At 40.1% G+C, this 24,650-nt stretch overlaps 1 protein-coding gene across 2 annotated transcripts in view; it reads right to left on the bottom strand.

The window, feature by feature from the left end:
* The window catches only part of LOC129193084 (cytosolic phospholipase A2 beta-like), a 57,613-nt gene that overhangs the window by 17,964 nt on the left and 14,999 nt on the right, over positions 1-24,650 (bottom strand). For both annotated transcript variants that reach the window (XM_054797698.1, XM_054797699.1), the window contains 15 exons: positions 23,152-23,189; positions 23,011-23,053; positions 22,815-22,887; positions 18,778-18,914; positions 18,472-18,603; positions 16,998-17,038; positions 16,851-16,893; positions 15,571-15,625; positions 14,923-15,047; positions 12,635-12,706; positions 10,234-10,268; positions 8,896-9,034; positions 6,380-6,516; positions 965-1,187; positions 782-896 (listed from right to left, as the gene is read on the bottom strand). In XM_054797698.1, coding sequence (XP_054653673.1) covers positions 782-896; positions 965-1,187; positions 6,380-6,516; positions 8,896-9,034; positions 10,234-10,268; positions 12,635-12,706; positions 14,923-15,047; positions 15,571-15,625; positions 16,851-16,893; positions 16,998-17,038; positions 18,472-18,603; positions 18,778-18,914; positions 22,815-22,887; positions 23,011-23,053; positions 23,152-23,189 — 1,408 coding nt within the window. The remainder of the gene's footprint in view (positions 1-781; positions 897-964; positions 1,188-6,379; positions 6,517-8,895; positions 9,035-10,233; positions 10,269-12,634; positions 12,707-14,922; positions 15,048-15,570; positions 15,626-16,850; positions 16,894-16,997; positions 17,039-18,471; positions 18,604-18,777; positions 18,915-22,814; positions 22,888-23,010; positions 23,054-23,151; positions 23,190-24,650) is intronic.

Below are 24,650 nucleotides of genomic sequence, written 5' to 3'. Positions count from 1 at the left end.
CCTGCTTCTTTCTGAAAATTATGACGTCACCGACCCGTTGCCATCATGTGACCAGAAGTGATCTTTGATGACAAGCCAACATAATATCTGAATATTCGGACATACATGACTCACCCCAGTCGACATTCTCCTGATATTTTCTTGTCTTGTTCTACGAAATGAATCGCAGAAGTAATTCCACTTTGTCTGTGTGTCTGTTTGCAGCGCCACACACAGGTGTGCCTTGTGTATTACATCCTTTTCACTGAGTGATCCGTTTCCATCTGGATGCAACTATTCACTAATCCGGCGCAGTGTGGACGCACATTTTTTTTCAACCCGCCAAAAGACAAATCTCAGGAGTGTTCCTGTGTGGACAGGGCCTCCGTTAAATAAAAAAGTCTGTTTGTCCAGTCATATTTTTTCATTGTTCTTTTCTTAAAATCAATGTTAAAGTCTTGTCTCGTTCTCATGGACCCAATCTCGTGTATTGTCTCGTCTCGTGAGTTGGGTGTCTCATGACACCTCTATTGGTTGTAAATAAATTGTGTTCTCTGAACATCTTTTGTCTCGCTCCCATTTCTTCTTTTTGCATTTTGAAGCTGTAGTTAGAACCGCCTTAAGATCCAACAGTGCAAAATGTACATTCTTGCCATTTATCGACTGCTTTTAACATTTTGATCAGGAGTGTATTCCTCTAGCTGAACTATTAAGGATTATTACTTTATGAGTGTGTATGTATGGAACAGGAGGACCGCCTGCATGAAGGAGAAGGTGTCCAAAGAAAAGAAATGAAATTTACCAGCTTCAGACTCACAGCCTGCCTTGTCCTTCATATTGACAGCAGTGTATACGGGGAAGGGGTTTTGGCCTTCATTTACTGCTCCCTGCTGCTCGGAGAGGGTACTGGTCATTTTCTGCAAAGATCAAACCCATATTAAGATGATTCTATATGAAGAAATATCGTAAGTGTTGAGCTGCTTACCTTCCCAAAGACAGCTTCTTCATATATGAGGGCAGCCATGTCAGTTTGTGATGGGATATACCCTATATTGATCTTTTCTTCGATTTCTTTGCTGTAGTATTGCAGTTTCTCCGAAGTGAAGAGACTGAGGAAATCCTTACTTATCTCTTTCTTGATTTCAGTGATGGTACCATCTATGCTGCCTTGGGACCAGTTTTCTCCTTGATACAATGCAGACATAGCCCTGTTCATGACACCAACAGAGTAAAAATATCACACATGCATAGAAAAATCATGGCAATTACAGAAAGACACACATTCCTCTCAATTGTTGGAGTGGCCGTCCATTCCACCTCACTGACTGATCGCAAACGTATGACGGAGTATTAGGGCCACATTGAAAAAATAATAATAATCTGAGATCTCCAGAATATGGACTTTAACCCGGTGAACGAGAGGGTAGTTTCCCTCCGCCTTCGAGTGGTGGGACGGGTCCTGACTGTTGTTTGTGTTTATGCGACAAACAGCAGTTCAGAATACCCACCCTTTTTGCAGTCTCTAGAGGAAGTACTGAGGGAGAGTGCTCCCTCAGGGAATTCCCTTGTTCTGCTGGGGGACTTCAACGCTCACGTAAGCAGCGACAGTGAGACCTGGAGAGGCGTGATTGGGAGGAACGGCCCCCTGATCTGAACCCGAGCAGTGCTTTGTTATTGGACTTCTGCGCTCGTCACAGAGTGTCGATAACAAACACTATGTTCAAGCATAAGGGTGTCCACCCTAGGCCGCACTTCCATGATTGACTTTGTGGTCGTATCATCGGACTTGCGGCCATATGTTTTGGACACTCGGATGAAGAGAGGGGCGAAGCTGTCAACTGATCACTACCTGGTGGTAAGTTTGCTCCGATGGTGGGGGAGAATGCCGGTCGGACCTGGCAGGCCCAAGCGGATTGTGAGGGTTGGCTGGGAGCGACTGGCAGAGTCCCCTGTCATAAGGTGTTTTCATTCCCACCTCTGGGAGAGCTTCGACCATGTTCAGGGAGATGGCGGACATTGAGTCTGAATGGGCCATGTTCCGTGCCTCTATTGTTGAGGCAGCTGATCGGAGCTGTGGCCGTAAGGTGGTCGTTGCCTGCCGTGGCGGTAATCCCAGAACCCGTTGGTGGACACCAGTGTTGAGGGATGCCGTCAAGATGAAGAAGGAGTCCTATTGGGCCTTTCTGCTCATGGGACTCCGAAAGCAGCTGACAGGTACCGGCAGACCAAGCGGTCTGCGGCTCTGACGGTCGCTGAGGCAAAAACTCGGACATGGAAGGAGTTCGAAGAAGCCATGGAGAACGACTTCCAGACGGCTTCGAAGAGATTCTGGACCACCATTCGGCGTCTCAGGAGGAAGAAGCAGTGCACAGTCAACACAGTGTATAGCGGGGATGGTATGCTGCTGACCTCGACTCGGGATGTTGTGGATCGGTGGAAAGAATACTTTGAAGACCTCCTCAATACCACCGACACGTCTTCCTATGAGGAAGCAGAGCCTGGGAACTCCACAGTGGGCTATCCTATCTCTGAGGCTGAGGTTGCTGAGGTTGTCAAAAAGTTCCTTGGTGGAAGGGTCCCGGGGTGGATGAGATCCGCCCGGAGTTCCTTAAGGCCATGGATGCTGTAGGCGTGTCTTGATTGACACGACTCTGCAGCATCATGTGGACATTGGGGGCAGTACCTCTGGATTGGCAGCCCGGTGTGGTGGTCCACCTTTTTAAGAAGGGGGACCGGAGGGTGTGTTCCAACTATCGTGGAATCACACTCCTCAGCCCTGTATGACCGGTGTCAGAGTTTGGTTCACATTGCCGGCAATAAGTCGGACCCGTTTCTAGTGAGGGTTGGACTCCGCCAGGGCTGCCCTTTGTCACCAATTCTGTTCATTATTTTGATGGAAAGAATTTCTAGGCGCAGCCAGAGCTTTGAGGGGTTCAGGTTTGGTGGCTGCAGGATTGAGTCTCTGCTTTTTGCAGATGATGTGGTCCTGCTGACTTCATCGAGCTGTGAACTTCAACTTTCACTGTATCGGTTCGCAGCCGAGTGTGAAGTGGCCGGGATGAGAATCAGCACCTCCAAGTTGGAGTCCATGGTTCTCGCCCGGAAAATGGTGGAGTGCCATCTCTGGGTCGGGGATGAGAGTGGAGGAGTTTAGGTACCTCGTGGTCTTGTTCACAAGCGAGGGAAGGATGGAACGCGAGATCAACAAGCGAATTGGTGCGGCGTCTGCAGTGATGCGGACTCTACATCGGTCTGTTGTGGTGAAGAGAGAGCTAAGCCGAAAGGCAAAGCTCTCAATTTACCAGCCGATCTACGTTCCTCCAGTCAGCAATGGTCATGAGCTTTGGGTAGTGACCGAAACGACAAGATCACGGGTACAAGCGGCCGAAATGACTTTTCTCAGTAGGCTGGCTGGGTTCTCCCTTAGAGATAAGGTGAGAAGCACTGTCATCCGGGAGAGACTCGGAGTAGAACCGCTACTCCACCGCATAGAGAGGAGCCAGATGAGGTGGCTTGGGCAAATGGCAGGATGCCTCCCGGACGCCTCCCAGGGCAAGTCCGACCGGTAGAAGGCCTCGGGGAAGACCCAGGACACGTTGGAGAGACTAAGTCTCCCAACTGGCCTGGGAACGCCTTGGGACCCGCCGGGAGGAGCTGGACGAAGTAGACGAGGAGAGGAAAATCTGGGCTTCCCTGCTGCTGCCTCCGCGACCCGATCTCGATAAGCACCGATAAGTGGTAGAAGATGGATGGATGGATGGATGGATGGATCTCGAGAATAAAGCCGTAAACTTATGAGAAAAAAAGTAATAAATTTACAAGAAAAAAACAATATTACGAGAATAATATGTACAACTTTATTTTTCTTGTAAATTCACAATTTTATTCTCGTAAATTTACGACTTTAATCTCGTGATATTACGACCAGAAAAAAAAAATGTTAAAGGCATTGCCTGAGACAACTATGAAAAGACTCATGTAACCTTTGGCCTTGGGCATGTGCAAGGGCCTCGGTAAGTTAGGCGGAAGTGAGAAGGGCTACCCATGCTAATCTGCTTGTGCTCAACTACTGTTTTGCTGCCACGTTTTAAATAAAAACTTGCCTAAAGCAAGAGGAAAGTTCCCTTCATTCCTAAAGAGCTATGCTCTATTCTCCCTCTGACACGATGACACGTAATATTACCACTTAATTCTCATGAATTTAGGAATTTATTCTCGTAATATTACTACTTTTTAATAGTATTTCACGACTTTATTCTTGAAATCTCAGATTGTGTTTTTTTTGCAGTGTGGCCCTAATACTCTGTCATACAAACAACTCGATATAGAGATACTAGATTCTTTACTAACAATTGCTTCCATAATTCAATGATCCATTATTCAGAAGCATGAAGCATGAATACCAGTTCCAACACAACACATGAGTTATTTATCTTTAACCAGCCTTTATTAATACATCATACAATGTTTCTCTCAGTTGTTTACTCCTGTATTTATTTATTTATTCACTTATCTTACATCTTTTTAGTTATTTTTAACATATATTATTTATTTATTGTCATTTGATTTACTCTTATCAGTCACTTTGTCATGTTTCGCAGGACAGGAGCGAGTGTTCCTGTCCTGCGCCCTTATTTTGGGTCTTCGACAGCAGCAACCCCATAGTGACACACTTTTTAAAAATCTTTTATATTTTCTTCTCTTTTACCTTCTTCACCGCACACGCTTTATTTTCTCAGTTTTTGTTTTCTTCCCGTTTGCTTATTCAATCAATTCTTATTACTATCATTTTTTATTTATCTCTTATTATTTATGTACGGTATTGATTCATTTCCTGTGTACTTATTTTTTATCTTTCAGTTTTTAACTTTTTTCTTTTTCTTATTTATCCATTATTTACTCTTATTAGTCACTTTGTTTTTTTTTATCTTTTTAACCGCTTTCCCTTCTTTTTTCTAATTATCCTTTATTCATTTATTTTTTTAAATAATTTTATTTAGTCTTATAATTCAGCTATTCATTTTTATTTTTACCTTTTATTTTGTAACATTTTTTTTCTTCTTTTTCCTATTTATCCTTATTTATTTGTATTTACTATAATTTTAATTATTCTTATAAGTCACTGATGCATTTTTATTTTGTCTGTTGTTTTTTTCTTATCTTTTACCATCCCTGCACAAGATACTGTATATCACTTTTTTACTCCTATGTGCTTATTGCAGGATAATATTGTTTTATTAACTTGTTAGCTGAGTGAGTAAAGATTTATTACAAGTAGATTTTAGAGAAACTGTTTTATTGATTGGTTTATTAACTAGGTGCCTTAATATCAGTACATTATAGAAGTAACTGTTTTATCAATATATCTATTAATTGAGTGAGTGGAAACAAGTATTTTATAGAAAGAATGCTGTATTAAACTGTCAGCTGAATAGATGAACATTGCTTTAAGTAGGTGAAAGGGGAGTGGGAACACAAAGATAACAATCTATAAACAACTGGGACCAGCTGGATTCAGCAGTCAGACGGATGTGCTATGCCAGGAGGGCATGTGCTATTTTGTACAGAAAAAGGTGCTGTTAGGAGTCAGCTAAGACACAATTCTCAGCTGTTGTCATCACACACGTATGACCAAATAATGCAAGGGATAAGATATTTTGGTGCCGATGGTCTGAGGAAAACGATCATAAAAAGGCAGAGGGGACCAGGGATGGGCCGATTCTCTCTCCTTCTGGTCAGGAAGCCACCGGAGGACATTAGGAGCGACAGCTATCTGAAGAAGGTGAAATTATTCTGTCTGACATATTTTTAAATACATTTTGCAAATCTAATACCAATGTGTGAGTCTTATTACTCAGAATTGGGGAATTTCATCTCAATCAATTATCGTTACTCTATTTGTTGTCATGTATCTCATTTCATATCTATCAGTTTGAATTGATTCGTATTCTATCTACTCATATTATTCACTTGTCCATTGCATATTAGTTTTCTTTCCTTTGTCATACAATATGCTATCTTATGTATCGCTACACATTATCACCATGATCATGTCCCCATAAGAAAATTGAGACACCTAAATAGGGATGGATCAACTGGGTTCTTAAAGGGATAGTTTGATTTTTTTTACATCAACTTTGTGAAGCCATCTTTGTGATGCAAATGTTTTCATCTTTTGAACGCATATTGTTTTCAGAAGACAAACTCTTTACTTAAATGTCCCCAGCATTACGTTCTTCATCACAGAAATCTGACCAGAGCTGGACTTGGGAGACCAAGTGGGGGGTAAGTCGCTGTTATTGGACTACAAAGCTGATGGGGATGTCATACAACTTCATGTCAAAAAATCCAAACTATCCCTTTAGTCATGACTTCTAACTAACCGACTAACTAAACTTACCAAGTAGATCCAGATACTCCAGTGATATAAGACACAGTGTCCAGGATGTTTAAGTCCTTCAGGCTCCTCAAACTACCAAGCAGTCCTGTCATTGCTCTGGTTCCTCCTCCCGAACCCACCAGTGCTATCGTTGGCACCTACATAAAGAATACACAAATGTACTCTTAATTTAATTACAACCCTTTTTTAATGAATTGTTGCTGTCTGTATTACAGTAAACCTATCGTAAAAATGATGTATTGTTCATATCTTTATGAAGTAGACCATCCATCCATCCATCCATCCATCCATCCATCCATCCAGCCATTCATCCATCTTCTTCTGCTTATCCGAGGTATAATAACAATGAAACCTTGATGATGGACGCAGTGACGAATGTGGACAGGGAGGACAACTGCATGAAACGTGTGGAGACTTTTCTGTACAACTTTAAAAGTGTGCATGAGCCATTCCATCCAATCCGTGCCACAACTCTCAAAATAAACGTCTCATTTCCTTTTTCTACTCTAAATCTGATAATACACAACCTGAGCTACTCAGACTGTGTTTTGGCATCTTGATTTCATTTTTGTAGAAGTTTCCTGTGCTGAGACCACTAAAGAACAGGACTGAAAGTAACAGGAGGTAATGTTTTGGATAAAATGATCAAATACATGAAATATGGCTACATGGTATTTATGCTAGTAGCATGTTGACACTAAGCACATTTTGGTGATTCAACCAAAAAATGTATTTTAGAAATAAACAAATAACATCCCAAAAAATAAGACTTTAACCCCCACCAGTAGCGGTTGAAATATCGTCAAACACACAGAAAAAAAAAAATACTTTTCGTTTTTTTTCTCCCCCCAGGCCTTGTAGAATAATCTACATTTTTCACAGGGATGTGAAGAGTGAGTCAGGCTGGCCAAAGTGTGGCCCGGAGGCCATTTGCGGTCCACGGCTATTTTTTCATTGGCCCTCAGCACATTCTACAAAAAAAATGTTTAAAACAGCAAAGGTTTTTAAATCAGGAAAAATTTCACAAGCATAAAGTCAACATGTTAGCACAAAAAAGTTGTAATCTAACAGGACAAAAATTGTCATAAAAAAATACTTTTTAAAACATAGGAAAAATATGAGAAACAAACAATGAATGGAGTTGTCATTGTTGGAAAATTAGGTTGCAGAAAAAATTAGAATGCTATGGCAATAAAGTCAAAATATCATGGGAATAAAGTCGAGAAGAAAATTTACAGGAAGAAAGTTGAAATAGTTGGAAAATTAAAAAAACTAACTACAACAGCAGAAATTTAAAAAGCTCGGGATGTTCGATACTGGCTTTTTTTGCAGATAACCAATATGCCGATATTGTCCAGCTCTCCATTTACGATTACGCTATAAACCGATACCCATATGTGTAACAACATATCTCCTGTTGTGGAAGGACTGGACTGGACAGGACTGGACTTGTTACCTTATTATTATTATTATTATTGTCTGTCTGTCTGTCTGTCTATCTGTCTACTTTTTTTCTGATATTGTCCAACTCCCAATTACCAATATGTGTAACATATCTCCTGTCGTGGAATTAACACTGCCTCTATGAGTGGCTGCCTTTCAAGCAGCTCTGCTTGTTTATTCAAGCACATTTTTACATGCCATGAGAGCAACTTCATTGGTGTGATTTCAAAATCGACGAGCTGGCAAGAACGTCAACACCTTCAGGGAGTGCAGTTTATTTGTGCTTCTCTGAATGGCTAACAGCTAGCGTCCCAGATGCTAACATGGGGAGCTAGACGACTTCAGAGCAGTCAGAGCGGCCAGGAGCACAAGACCTGTGGAAAGCACAAAGGACGTGGGCTTGCACTGTGCCTGAACAAACTCTGGTGTCATCTTGGTCATGTGAACGGCCACGAGAACGGCCATCTATACAGCATTTAATAAAAATCTGTTTTCATTATCGAGAAAAAAACGATATCACATTGTTATGTGGTGACGTTTTTAATATTGAGGACAAATTTGTCTTCATCTTTGCCGAGATAACCCACCTCTCACAGGTGTGCCGTAGTCTGGCCACAACAAAAGGCCACTCCAAACTGTGCAGCTTCATCACACAGTACGTGCAGTAAGCATGCTGACTGCAGGAACGTCCACCAGAGCTGATGCTATGAACTGAATGTTCATTTCTCAACCATCAGCCATCTCCAGAGGCGTTTTGGAGAATTTGGCAGTACTAACTGGTCTCACAACCACGTGTAACCACACCAGCCCAGCGTGCCGTGGTTTACATTGGTGTAAAGCGGGCTCAAGTACGGTATGACGGGCCTGCTGTGAGTACGCCCAGAGAGGAGTTAAGGGAGTTTCATTCAAAGGAAAATATCACAATATGCTGGGATCGCAAGGCCCTGTCGAGGGTCAGCTCTGGGACCCTCAGACCAGCATACTGACCATCATGTCTGAAAGGTTACCATGACTGGACCAAGCTGAAAATCGTGCCCTACAGTTGCATCATAATCTAGTTGTTGTGTTGGTACCTTGTTTGGTGATGGCGGAGAGTCCAGACCAAAAAGTTTTTGCATATTTTGCCCCACAAAAAGCTTCCTCTTCTTCAGATACTCTTTCTCTTGCTGTGGGATGTCAAAATCCAGACGCACTGCGAGATGGTTGTCGACACTGTCAAGGCAAAAACAAAGTGGTTGGCGTCCATGTTGAATGCAAGTACTGTCTAACTTTAGTTTTCGTTAGTATCGTAAATTTCCGTGTATAAGTCGCTACTTTTTTCTTAAACTTTGAACCCTGCGGCTAATTTATGGCTAATCTCGTGACATCTCCTTCACTCCAGAGCTAATATTAATTGTTTAGTGAGGATAAGGGAGCTCTTTCTTTAGCAGGTGGCAAATCATGAGCTATCAGTGCACTCACGCAAGCAACTCTTTTAAAGTTATCCCATAATGCATTGCACTGCATGACGTCAACCTCCTCCTGGGCTCTGCGCTCCAGGCTTCTCTGGTTCCCTCTGGTGGACAGAGGTAGCATTGCCGTGCCATCCATCCATTTCCTACGCTGCTTGTCCTCCAATTAAAAGCACTGCTCAAATTAAATGCATTATGGGAAAACTCTAAAAGAGAGTTGATTGCACTGATAGCTCAAGATTTGCCTCCTGCTAAAGAAAGAGCTCCCTTTTCCTCACTAAACAATTAATATTTTAAACTCGTATTGGTACTTGTTTATATATTTCTAAGGTATGCCTTTTGAGCGTTAAGTTGCTGTGTGATGAGTTTAATGCTGTTTGTAAGATGACACAGAGAGTCAGACTGTTGTATTTAGTAATGACCTCTTTGTGGGTTTTTTCATAGCTCATGATTGGCTCCTGTCGTGCGTGCCACAATATGCCATTTTATAACGGGGACACGTGCAGCTTATACACCTGTGTGGTTTATATAGGTAAAAAAAAAATCCCTCGAAGGTTTGTGGGTGTGGCTTAAACACTGGTGCGGTTTATACTCCAGAATTTAAAGTAATTCCTTCCAATGGTACAAAAACTGAAGCAATTTTCGCCAAAAGAAATAATGTAAATCCAAATAATCCAGACACCCAAAAATATGAATAAAAAATAGACTTTAGAAAATAATTGCAGAAAAACATGCAGAAATAGTTAAAAGAACATTTAACATCACTCATGGATACAAACAGACTTTTTCTTCGGCTGTACGATAGCCAAGATGGTATACAAAGACTGGGGCAGCATTTTAGCAAATATTTTCATTGCAAACCCTATCATTCGAAAACTTCGAGGTTTGACCGTATTGGATTTTTGTGGCATACTGTGTTACCTGCATTTAGGTGATATTTGTAAAAAGTACGATCTTTACCTTTCATGTGTCTCAACATTTAAGTCCACTCTGTCCTGTGAAAGGAAAAAAAAACATCATCAGTCAACTTTATAACAAGAATCAACTTTTGTAGTGTTAGATATCACAATAATCTCTCGTTTATCGAGGTTAATAAAGCCATGGCTTGGCATAGTCACATGACCCTCACATGAAAACCACGCCAAGATGTTTCATATACGTAACTTAGGAACTTGATGACAAGGCTTCTCGTGACTAAGCCAAGAACTGTGACCGTTGTATCCTTCTCTTGTCCTCCCCCAAGTTTCATCTATTTTTCTATCCATTTCCATGTATCCATCCATCCATCTTCTTACGCTTATCCAGGGTCAGGTCACAGACTAAGCACTGGGTCACTGGGATCCCAAGGCGTTATCTGGCCGGTTAAGAGACATAGTCTCTCCAACGTCTCCGGCCTCCTACAGGTCAGATGTGCCCTAAACACCTCCCCAGGCATGTGTCCGGGAGACATCCTGATCAGATGCCTGAGTCGCCTCATCTGGCTCCTCTCAAGGTAAGATGACGATGTTTCTCACCTTATCTTTAAGGGAGAGCCAAGCCACCCTGCAGAGGAAACTCATTCATTCATTCCATGCTCAATCACACATCGGCAGTGCCAATCTAAACCCCGGTGTAGACTAACGGAAACGTGGCTATTCGCACCTACCAAACATTCATGTCCCAGTGTGGCAAAGTGAGTGAAGTGTCTTGCCCAGGGACACAACAACAGTGAGTGTTGGTGGAGGGCGCGAGCAACAAACCACAAACCTTCTGGTTTCTGGACAACCTGCTGCCCGGTGAGCGATTTTGCGTCACCTCAAATCAACAGCGATGCGGCTGAAACTTGGACACAGACACAATTGGGTGTTCCAACAGGACAATATCAACACCTCAAATCTGTTTTTTGCAGTGCGTATGGCAGTTTAAATTAAGCTTCTGGAATGGCCTTCCCAAATCCCCAACCTCAACCCTTTTGAACAACAACTGTCCTTGAAATGTGCCAAACAGAACAATAAAGAACCTGCGCGGCAAATGGTGTCTTTTGGAAATGTGAACTGACTTAGTCCGTCTGCTCGAGTGTTCCAGCAAAAGCCTGTCACACAACAAGCGGGTATAAAAAATAAAAAAAAACATATATAACAACAACAGAAAATCACCAAAGAATACACCACAACCACATGGAAGCACCGTATTCCATGCCAAGTTCCAAAAGGGTGTGTTCTTGAAGTGACACCACTTCCTCCTTCTTCTCCAGTTGTTCACTGGTTTGTTTTTTAACGGCAAAAAATTTTAAAAAGGGTGAATATGTCAACATTCCAGCACACATGTAACATAGGAAAGATGCCCCTTTCAATGGTGTTTTGCATAGCAAAAATAACAAAATGAATATGTTTTGGTGCCATGAGTACTCCGATGTTCTATTGCGATGACACGTGACGTCACAGAAGCTCTGTTGTAAAAAATGCGAGTGGAGGAAGTGACGTAGGTCTCGCGCATGTGCAGAACCAATTGTGCTTCTTACAAACGAACAGATCGCGCGTAGTTCTTGCAACCTTCATATGAAGCCTGCAAGGTCAGTGCTTTTATTCCAAATTTGACAGCCGTTGGTCTTCCAACTTACTGTATGTTGTACGAATGAAGCGACATACGTACGTCTGAGCAGCCTCAGATGTCACTGCCTCATTTTTTGGTTTGTCTCTTTGTTCATATTGTAGTGACTATTGCTTCTCTTTAGACATTCTTCCTGGTTCTTTGGACCGCCAGCGAAGCCAGTGGTCTAGTCAGTGATGGCACAATTTAAAATGGTTTCAAATTGTATTGAAAATGAAAAGCAATATATTTGGTTACAGCGCTGGACTCCAGCATCAATGAGGAAAATGGATGAAGAGTCCAGGATGAGGGTACACAGAGTCTATTTAGCTGTCGCCGTGCCCCTCTAGAAAGTGAAAGTTAAGCTTGTGCGTGAGAGATTGGATCAAATTAATTTAAATGTTGATAGTTTGTCCTTTTACTATCTTCTCTTCTCAGTACTTGTCCATGAGTTAGTTATCTGTAAGTGTTGTGCAACTCTAGTTGCTCTATTTGAGTGGGGTATCATAAAAGCATTCCTAAGGGAAACTATAAGACTGAACCTAAAAGTCTAATAATAATCTCTAACACATGTACGGCTAGTACCTGATTTTTGTATTTTTGCCCGAGGACTATGCGTGCTACATGAGCTGCACATTAAAGACTACATTTTTGACTATTCTACCAGTGTCTCTGCATCCAACCCTACAAACAACTTTCAAAGGATTTCTGGTTGATCAGTTGTCAAATTGAACACATTGTCCAAATGATTCACGATGAATCTGACCCAAAGTCAAATCAAAGCACTTCTTACCTGATCAATGACCAGGGACACGTTGCTAGTGTGTTCTGGCGGTAGGGGCTGAAGCCTTGTTGAACTTTCATCCTGAAAGAAATATGCACAAAATATGCAGAATATCATGTAAATAGTACAGATGTTATTACATAGTCACAATAATATATCACATTATTTAACCTGACCGCTGAGACGAATTCAGGAAATGACCTTTGTATAGTTTCAAGGTGTCGTCCTCATGATATGTACCAACTATGGTAAAGCTTTGACAGTGGAGAACTGAGTTAGAAACTTTTACAGTTAGTGGCAAATTGTCTGATTGATCATCACAGTTTATTGCCATTCCCCGCCCACATGTCACGGAACAGCCTAAAATCCTTTGCAGTGTAACATTGCCCATCTGCCTAGCATCTGTGATTTTCATTTTTTAATTTGGTCAAAGTGCCTACCAAAAATTGCCGCCAGAAACCAAAATGGCCGACTTGCTGTTTGTTTTGGAGCATGAGTTCCTGAGACGTTTTTGTGCATCCAGTCATGATTGAAATCTCCACCAAATTTCGTGACAATTTATGAAAGTGTTGGCGGAGGCCACTTTTTGCAAAATGTAAAGGGGGCACAACTGAGTGAGTTTTTGGGGGTTTGTGTTTGGGACCCTAGATATACCAAATTTTTCACCAGACCAGATGCACTTGCAAATTTTGGTGCTTTTTCATGCACTTTAAGGAACTCAAAAATGGGACAAAACATGCGTAATAATGATAATATTAATAAACATAGCAGTTTTAAAAGGGCCCTCACACCTTAAAAATGGATGTGAATAATAAGGGTAAATAAAATAAGAATAACAAATAAATAATTAGAAAACAAGGTCATTTACAATACATAAAGAGAGTAAATAATAATTGAATAGGAATAAAAAACAGACTGGCAGCTTGTGCAGTCATGAAGGTAAAAGAGAATAAAAAATAATACATGTTCGAAAATAAATCAATAAAAACGGATAAGTGAATAATAAGTGTAATTAAAATGAGCACAAATAAAAATGAACAAATACAAAACAGATTAATATAAATAATGGAGGAGTAAATAATACAGGAGCAAATAAGCAACAGAAGCTATGTATGATGCATTAAACAATTAATAAAATGGCGAAGGAAGAAGAAGAGAAATTAAAAAAAATATTTGCATTCATTTTCCAAAAGAAATCTAAAAAGTCATTTGAGTGACCTTTCTAGAGCTAAGCTTACACAATTTCACAGGAGCAAATGACTCATCTATTTATGTATCCTGTAGTCTCCAAATGTTTTACACCAGGGAAAAATGTACACTATAGAGATATTAGACATTCATACAGATCATTTCAATAAGATATTTAATGAACTTTAGTTCATTAAATATGTAAAATGTAGGTGAAGATATGCGACAATATCTAATGGGAAATATACAGTATATTTTATTTATATTATGCCCGCTTTTGCTGGAACACTCGAGCAGACGGCGTAAAAAAGACACCATTCGCCTCATCAGATCTGTATATATATACTTTACATATATATATATATATATATGTATATATTCAAACTGGACGCCAACCTGTCTATAGAGGCCACCTGTCTATAGCGGCCACTTTTGCAGACTCCCTCTAGTGGCCGCTATAGACAAGTTTGACTGTATATATACAGTATATACTGTATGTATATATATATATATATATATGGCAGATATACAGTATGTATATCCCGCTTGTTTGGGAGGGTGGGGGCGTAGATCTTGTGCAGGATCACGGCCGAGGCAAAGGATTGTGGTCTCAAAAAGGTTGGTGACAACTGCCATAGAAACAGAAAAAGGAAGAATATGTGTCGCTACACCATGGAAGGAAAGACAACATCACCGATTGAACTTTTTGCTTCCTTTTTGCCCTTCCTCCCAAGCGTGAGGCCGTACTATGTCAAAGAAAAGTGAAAGTGAAAAGTCAAGTGATTTTTGAGACTTTCTCCTCCCAACAAACCGTTCTCTTCCTCCCTTGCAACGGCCCTTCCACTGTGCAGGGATAAAAGTAAGGGAGTGTTCTCTCTCTTTTAATTCTTGTTTTATTTCATTCTTGCATTTCATCTTGTTATGACTGTATTTGATATAGGATATCCTTCATGTGTGCTGCGAGATTTGACATTGACAACCTCCTGTGTTAAATACAATTTAAAAATTGGTCTCTGCAAGGTGTATTTATTATAACAACTTCCATACTTTTTAAAATGAACCTTAGATGATCAGTCCAACCCAAAATAAAAGGAAAAGCTGAAACTCACTGCCACTCCAAGTTCCGTGGCCAGGTCTCTGTTGATGTAGAAACGCAGCTTAGTGAGTTCCTTTGCCAACAAGCGTTGATTTTCAGGATAGGCACCCTTTAGCGTCATCACTTTGCCCAGAAAATCTATCAAGCACATGTCAAAACATTATTACTGTAGGATTGATTTCAAGCAGGATCTCTGCTCCAATTGCAACTTCATAAGTTTCAGAACATAAGTACATGATAGATCATCCAGTGTGTGTATTATGATTCTGAATGCAAGTAGTAATTTTTCATTGTCATTTCAAGACAGCATCATTTTACACAACAGAGTGTCCCCAAAGTGTACTGTAGACACAAAATGCATGTATTACGTAATTAAAATAAAAATGATTTAATATATATATATATAATAGTATCATTAATATAATTAAATATTTATGTTATCAAGGTCGGATCTGGAAACAATTAACCACCATAAACAAGGGATGACTGTATACTATATGCCCAGCCTTTAGGGACACCCTGTATATCAACAGTCAGCTCAAATTCATGTTTGCAAATTGGACCAGTATATATTTTTTACCAGTATCAGTCCTGACAAACAGTGTAAACTTTAAAAGTGTGACCAGAATTGTCCATTCCACTTGCAGCTAATATACAATACCATAATTGTTTAGTAGCTTGTCAACACTGACGTCCAAAACAGAGAATGGGGCAGCCTGGAGGAACGAAAGATGAGGTCATTTCATATGCATGACAAAATGAAATACATAAAGGGGCCCTATCCTACCAATCTCGTGAACGGTCGGGTATGACAACTTCACAAGATTTCCATGAAGATCTTTTGAGTTTCTCATGTCGCAACTTTGTGAAGTCCATTTACGACCCTAGACGTTTTGCCTCTTATCCAAGGTGGCATCATCATTTTATGCTCAGAGACTAGATAGGACAGCTCTAGTGTGACTAGATAGGACAACCCTAAGCTCAGGTGGATCAGGTCGTCTGTAAGAGGATGACACTTGTTAAAAGTTCCATCAAAGTATGTACACGTAGACTGGAGCTGTCCTATCTAGTCTTTGAGCATGAAGTGATGAGAGGTGAAACGCCTTCTGTCTGGACAATCTGAACAGTCCAGTTGTGAAGGATTCGATGCCCTGAGCGATACAATGAGCTGGATGAACGAGAATCTTCAAGTATGGCAACTTACCGGGTGCTCAGCCTCAAATGGTGACCTTTGCTCAGGACCATTTTTTTCTTAAAAATGGCAGCCAGAAAGTGTGTTTTTTATGTACTGAAAGAGCTGTGTATCTAAACCAGAGTAAGACAGCGACGGGAAATTTTTTTGGTTACCTACCTCAGGGTCACTTCATGGACAAAGTACGGTTCCACATCGGACTCTCCAATATTCATCCAATCATGTCCAAGTTCCAATTCTTCTTAACTGTTTGCTGATAACCATTAGCACAGGGGTTGGGGAGGTTATCTATGCAACTCTGAGCGGTGGCAGGGGGTGAGGCACTGGTGCCAACCCCTGAACACCTGAACAATCGCAACAGGTTGGCATGGTCGGGGCAGGAGGCTGAGTGTTTTGGCCAAGAGGAAAAGAATGCAGATTTACCCTGTACTAGGGACGTCACAAGATTAAAACACTGCAAGATTTTGTCATTCAGAAAAAAAGCAGAAGATAATAAATACATGAATAAATCACACAATAAATGAAAAACCAGAGTGTAGCCTTGTGAGGAGTGATGCACAGTAACGTAGTAGAGATTAAATGAGTAGATTTCAATATATTGTTACATATTTTTATTTTTTTTTCATTGTACTATTGCAATATCATTTTAAAAGCCCTTGAAATGAGCAGGACAGGACCCCCCTGTACAATGCCTACAATACACTCACACTAGGAGTAGTATTTACTACATTGCACATGTCGTTCCTTACCAGAAGGATGCCATTGCTGACATATTCAGAAGGGGGTTCCTCACTAGAAAAAAGGGAGGAACTTTGTCAAATAGTGCATTTCCCAACACTGACAGCAATATTTACAAAAAAATAATGCAATGAATGAGAGCAATGTGAGTCTGTCACCTGTGGAACATCTCAAACTCCATTATGATGTGATCTGTTGTCTGAAAAAAACATGAAAACATGATCACGGCAACATGAAGAGCAACGGCATGGCGTTGAATGCAACAATGACAAGCACGTAGTCCACATGTACTCGTACACGAGTGGTGTAGTCAACACTCGTCAAGGTAAACACTTAGACGAGTCCAGACCGAGACCGAGGCAATGTGAGGCAAGAACAAGACAACAGTAATCCCTCATTTATGGCAGTTAATCGGTTCTAGACCCGACCACCGTAAGAGAATTTCCGCAAAGTAGGATTCAATAGCAATAAACAGAATATTTTCGTAGTTAGAGCATAGACAACCTGTTTATGGCTTTCTAAATACAATTTTAACCATTATTAAAGCCCTCTAAACATGAATTAAAACCCCTTTACTCAATAAAAGAGAAAATAAGCCATTTAAGACATAAACACGACTCATGGGTGTGTCGTTGGTGATCAAGTCTGATGCATGTTACTCACTAGTGACACCTCGTGGCCAGTGTAGTACAGTTCATCAACATCTTGTAATGTCTTAAACTGTATTTGTATTTTAGTTCATTTAAAACATTTTTTATGCTTGAAAATGCTTAATTGAAGAGAATTATTTGCTCAAATCCACATTTTGGAAAAACTGCAAGAGAGTGAACTGCAAATAAGGTCATGCCCCTGCATGTCCGCCTGCATGACAGTTCTCTGTTCATGCCTTACTTCCGGTTTCCATTTCCTTATTTTGTACTACTTCCTGTTTTGCTTTGTTCTGTTTCTGGTTGCATGATTACACGCACCTTCTGCCTCCCTGCATCTCGTTATGTGGCTTCCACAAGCTTCCCTGCTTTCTGTTCCGCTTTTGAGACTTACTATGAAAGACTTTTTACCTGCACATGGGTCTCGTCTCTGCATCCCGAGGCCAAGAAAACACCACGCCACGCCGTGACAGCGTAATAATGTACAATTGAAAAAAGGTAAGGAATTAAAGGACCTGTTCTCATTCATTCATTTTCTGGCATTTATCCTTTTTACAAAATCATCAACATATGCTTTGTACATTGTATTTAGCCTTTTTGTTTTTGTAGTTATTGTATTTTATTGATCTTTTTTCTTTTTTTCCCTTATTGGTGATTGTATGTTTTGAATTTTTAATCACTGTTCTCTTCCTTGTATTTGCTTGAAGGGATAAGGCATTCACAAATCTCCAGATTGTGAGAGTGTAGAAATGTTTCATGGCTGTTGCAGTCATAGAAGACAGCAGTTGAAGTATTTTCTGATGTACGTCACATTACTTGAATCCTGGTTCTATCCAAACACATTCTATCGACAATGAAATCATACAGCACCGCTATGTGACGGGTCCCCGATGTCTGAGACCAAGAGCCCCAAAAGCGGTCTTGAGGCCGATCCTGTCGCGACAACATGAATGTAAAGTAACATTTTATTCCTGCTCGATCCTACCTCAGGATTTAAAATGAAAGTCACCGCTTCCTTCTTCCCTAATGGGAGATTGTTGAGGTCAAAGAGGACGGTTGAAATCAGGTCATCAGATGAAACGGGGTCCTGGTCATGTAGCTTGATCTCCAAAACATTCTGGCGAAACAAAGGACATTTCTTCTTTGTACCATTTGCAGTTTTACAGTCCTCTGCTGTACATGTCAGCGTACGAACAGAAAAAAGGACAAAGGGTTTTGTTGACGTATGAATCATGTTGCGTTGGGTTAAGTGTCAGATGCTCTGATGTCTGTTGATGTCCTATTGACTTACTTTCAGATGGGAGGGGACCCTGAAGCTGAACGTTTCATTCCACTCTGGGTTGTCACTATTGCGTACGGTTGCCGTGTTGTATTCACTCGCTGCGGCCGTCGGCAGAGAAAGAGATACGTAGCAGTCTGACTCTGAAACTAGGAGACAGGGAGGAAACATAACAGTACAGTCATCCCTCGCTTATGACGGTTCATTGGTTCTAGACCCGACAAGTGAATTTCTAATATGTTGGTAGTTAGAGCATAGTTAGAGCACTTCTCAGTACGCTAATAATAATTTTAAGATTATTAGAGCCCTCTAGGCATGAAGTAACACTCCTACTACCCAATATAGTGGACATAACACGAGACCTGAAAGAGTGGCGGACAGGATGTGACATCCGGGGTTCAGAGTTGAGTTTTAGCTTGGTGTGGGTTACGGCCACAACAGTAGCCCGTGTTTTTATTGTGGATTTTTATTAGGGATTATTGTGCCTGTTGTGAGATGATTCAAAGCTGCAATAAAAGCCTGTTGTTCTGCCCAAGTCTGGTGCTTGTGTGTCTCAACATTACAGTAACATTACTGACATCTATTGACCAGTGTACAATACTGTATTTTATCATCGTCTTTGAATTCGTCTTCTGAATGGCTAATATTCATATTTTACTTCATTCAGACATTTTTATGCTTGAAAATGTTTCATTTAGGCAATCAAATATGTAACATTTGCTTAAATGTGCACATTTTTGACTAATAATAGGCCGTATTCAACCACAAAACAGCATGATATATAAATTTAGATATTTTTGAAAACCCGGTGTGTCCAACCCGTGAAATTCGTGTCTAATGTGTCTAATGTGCCTAATGTGTCTAAATGCATTTATTTTACTTCATTTAATCATTTTATGCTTGGAAATGCTTCATTTAGATCAAAAATATGTGGCATTTGCTTCAATATGCTTTTTTTTAAAATTGTATTGTTTTTAAAAAGTGTATTGTAAGTGAGTAAATATTTATTATAAGTTGATTATAGAAATAATATTTTACTAATTTGTTAACGGAATGGTAATTGTACTGAAAAGGGTGCTGTTGAGAGTCCTACAACGTTTCTCAGCTGGAGCCATCACACACATCAGCAACGAATGCAAGGGATGAGATACAGTATCTTGGGATACCGTGGCACCAAAGGTCTGATGAAAACCATTTTAAAAATGCAGAGGGGACTAGCGATCACTCCTTCTGGTCAGGAAGCCGCAGGAGGACATTAGGAGGACATTTAGCCCGGATAGCCGAAGAATGTGAAATTATTCTGTCTGAATTATTTTCAATACATTTAGCAAATCTTCAACTGGAGTGTGAGTCTTATTCCTTCTCATAATTGGAGATTAACAAACACGTAAGGGAGGTGAAATTTGTTTAATTACTTTACTAAAGTGGTCCTTGTGGCCTTATTAGGGTGCGGAGAATTTCCAACACAAGAGTCGACTCTACCAATGATTTTAGAATGTAATCAACTGTTAACCCATAAATTTAATTGAGTTCAAATGCCTTCGATCCAGCTTTGTGTTTGATGTGAACTCAGCAAGCCCCGAAGCAATGCACAGCAGTGGTCCCCAACCTTTTTGGACCCACGCACGGGCTCATGCTCCCACAAATCTTCGGCAGACAGGGAGGGGATTCTCACACGATAGTAATCTCATGTTTCTTGTTGATTACGTATTGTGTACAGAGCGGACACCCACCAGTACGAGCCTGGACTTTGTTTTTCAGAGAGAAGATTATCACGTCGCTGTTTCCTAGCATGAAATAACTTCAGGTTGTGCACCAATAATTCTGCACATTAGCACTCAATAAGGTCATCAAATCTTACCTTTATGCATTTCCACATAGTATCAGCATTTGGGAGCAAATATGAGGTGAAAAAAGGGTAAAAATTCAGTATAGAGGCCTATCTGTGCAGGGTGGGAGAAAGTTGTCGAATACAGTGTACACTCGCAACAAATACCATAAACATGCAAAAACAACTGGATTTCTAACAGCATATTAGTTTTAGAATCAAATAACAGCCATTATTTCCAAAATTGATATCCATTTACATAACAGTTGATGTAGTTTTAAGTGTTTTTTGTTTTTTTTCCATCATTGCACCTGAAATTTTCCCACCGACCGAAACCGGGCCACGTCCTGGTGGTTGGTGACCCCTGATGAATTGGAAAGATTTGGGAGTGGTTGTCTTGTGACAGTCATGTGACTATCACAGGACATGGCTTCCCCAAAATGGCAGTGTGTCATTCTAGATCCGTTTATCAGCTGTATTGCTTTAATATGTTTTCAGATGTTACATTTCAACTCTTCCTAGTGTATTCCTTCAATGAATTCAACAAAAACAAGCTAGGAAAATAAAGTTACCGGGCTTTTAACCTTAAAATTGCAGTGGAAAGCCTGACGTGATGTATTTGTCACAATAACATAAGGTAATATGACACTCAATAAATGTCGCTCTGATTTTCAATCCAAAAAATTGGAATGCATTTAGCATGAACAAAGTAACATACAGTATAGTGTGTGTAACACTGCACATTTTCACATCAATTAGTAGTAGAGTATTTTACAAAAATAAAATGTATATGAATATAAATGTGTATATACCTATATATAAATCTATATCGTCTGTTTCTGGATGGTTTCAGATCAATAAACTTCCTCTCAATACTTCAAAATTACATTTTATTTTATTTTGTAACAAAAAGAAAAATTATTGTAATTAATCCAACAAAATCTATATACATAACTTTGAAATAACTCTGATTTTTCATCATCTGTACTTCTGTGAAGAAGGTGTGGGACATTTCGCTCCTCATCCGAAGAGCTTCGTCAGCGAACTAATAAGTGCTGGTAGCCTAGGACCTAAATACAGTAAGAGTGGGCGGAATTGGTGTGCCAACACTCTCCTCCTATTGGTTCCTTACACTAAGACTGGGCGGAGTTGTGGTCTAATCCTCTCCTGCCATTAGCACCTCCGATCAAAGGGAAGTGTAGCTCCCTGTAGTTGGGTATGAACGACTCGGTTAGCATTTATTATGCTAACGAGCTATTACTATCTGACTTTTCATGTTAAATTCTTAGGTGTCACTGGAGATGAAAAATTAAGTTGGATATTCCATATTGATCTGGTCTGTAAAAAAAAAACATGAAGTCAATCGGCATCTTGAGTCCGATCATTGACAAATCATTCCTGTATTTAGATTTTTTTTTATTATTGCTTCATTTATTCGTACATTACTTATTGAAATACTGTTTGGGCAGCAACCTGTCCCATTCATCTCAACAAGATTTTTCTAATTCAAAATACATTTTTAAGAATGATCAGTTTTTCAAAGAGACTGGACTCATCTGCTCCACTTTTCAAAAAATTCAAACTTCTCTCAGTTTTTGATGTGAATATTTGCCAGACCTGTGTCTTCATGCACAAACAACTCATGTCCTTCCAAGAGTTTTCCAGAACTTCTTTATGTTGTCTTCTGTTATTCACAATTATCCTACACGATATTCAACTTGATTTTATCTTCCTTAATGTCAAACTTCTGGCAGTCGGTGTTCTCTGAAATATTGTGGACCTCATCTTTGGAATAATCTATGTCCTGAACTTCAATCAACATCATGTTTATCTTTATTTAAAGAGCATCTGAAAAGGACTCTAATTAACGGAAAAATATAAGGCTGTATATCATTTGATTTGTATTTTTCATGTTTTATTTTAGATTATTATTTCAGTTCTTTGTCATTGTATTTTTTTCTCTTTCTTTTTTCCCTGTGTACGCTCGGGGAGGTATTTACATAAGACTCTTTTGGCTTCCATCCTCTCCTGCGCAATGATTTTAGGTGTTTATAAATTGTGTTGTTTTTTGTACGCTTATTTACGTTTATGATGTGCAAATAAATGTGCAAATAAATGATATATCCACGATTGGCTGACTTTAAATGGCTGTGGTTAACAAGTAAATTGTAAAGAATAAATGTTTCACAAACCAAATACATAAGTGGAAAGCTGTACTTACAGTAATCTTTGGAAGTGTGTATTTTGGCCGCTACCGTGGTAACATTTAACCTCCAGTAAGAAACCACTTCCTTCTGTTAAAGGAACCAAAGAGACGACCTTGTAATTGTACCAATTCCACATGCGATTCATACATCTGAGTGCATGACTGTTCGAATGATATGATTGTTATTTGGTTGCGAATGTGGATATCTTACCCCGACACTGGCCGCTTTGAGGGGACTCACAGCTTCCTGAATACTAAAGAATATAAAACACAAAATATGTGTATCAAGGCCATGCATTTGCAGATAATATCTTACATTTAATCGGGTAAAAAAAAAAGACAAAAAAGCTACCTCTCCTCCTGCAGCTCAAAGGCGATCCAAAGTTTACCCTTTGACATTATGAAGAAAGATGATATGATGTCAATTATATCACTATCAAACCATAGTATCGTATTTATAGAATCTACCAAGAGTATCTACCAATATATGTCCTGTAAACAATGTAAAGAATGCAAAGTATGGAACTATTAACAGCAAAATAAGTCCATGGTTTAATATACAGCATCTTCTATCCATCCATTTTCTACCGCTTTTCCTGCTTTAGTTGACGGGCAAGTTAGCGCTCATACTACAGGTGCTTCTCGTGTTATCTCGTTTCATGTTACATTTCATGGCTACATGGTGTTAGCTAGACGTGAGGAGATTTCTGGGTTGGAGAAAAGCTGCATCAAAATGTGAACTATGGCATGGCTACTATGAATGATAATTAATTGCAATTTGGAAGTGGCAGTGTGCAAGGCCTTATTGGAAGTACACATTAAGTGCTTTATGCACACCTTGCAATCCAACCTACCTTGGTGTTCCCAGCGTCCACGAGTGACGTGTGGATGTTAGCTGCTTGCTGCTTGTTGATGTCCCAGCAGAAGCTGTATTAATTCCACATTTGATCAGTTTTACTTGAAGTTTTGTCAGATTAATCAGTCCACGTAGATCTTCAGACTTGTCTGCACCCTTCATCACCGAGCGCTTCTATTGGTGCTCATTGCATTTGGCTCAGTGCCAACTTTCATGTACCGGCGATCACCGGATCCATGTTGACAATTTAGCGACATGGTTGATATATTTAGCGAGTAAGTGTCCACATGTAAGTGTTTCTTGCGTCATGTATTTATTCACTGATTAAATACAAGCCATCAACAAAGGTGAAGGCGAGTGGGAGTGAGCACCGTCTCCGTAACGCCGTGCAATGCACGTCTGAAAGCTGTAAAAACCCCTCCACAATGCAACCCAGTCCCTGACCAACAAGGCAGAGTTCTGACACAATCCACCATTGCCTCATTGCACCACGGCTTCCTGGCAAAACACGCATGGGTGTCCAAAGTGTGGAGCAGGGGCCTCCTATGAAACGTGGCTCATTGCAGAAATAAAAAAAACTAAAACCCAGCAAAAGCGGAAAAATAACAAGAAAAAGCTAAAATGTTGATACTAATAACTTAGAAAAACACAAGGATTTGTCTTTAAATGTAGACGTTGTCACGATTCGGCTTAAGGCTGGGGCTTGAATCCCAAGATGCAAAGAAACACACTCCTATTTTTTAATACAAAAGGGAAGGGAAAAGGTTTCAGTACCCAAAAAATGTAAATAGTCCAGTGACAAAAACACACAAGGCATAAGCCAAACACGGAAACAAAAAGTGCTGCTACGAAAAAATAACAGGGAAAAATACTAGTGAACACAAGGCGCTGCTGAAAAAACCAAGCAGGGAAAAACATAAATCGCTGCTGAAAACCAAGAAGGGATTAACTGTAGCAAATAGTGCCGAATAGCTGCTGCTGAGAAGCTAAGCAGG

This window comes from Dunckerocampus dactyliophorus, chromosome 13 (assembly GCF_027744805.1).
Source record: "Dunckerocampus dactyliophorus isolate RoL2022-P2 chromosome 13, RoL_Ddac_1.1, whole genome shotgun sequence".
Taxonomy (NCBI): Eukaryota; Metazoa; Chordata; class Actinopteri; order Syngnathiformes; family Syngnathidae; genus Dunckerocampus; species Dunckerocampus dactyliophorus.
This window is presented reverse-complemented; position numbering and strand designations above follow the sequence as displayed.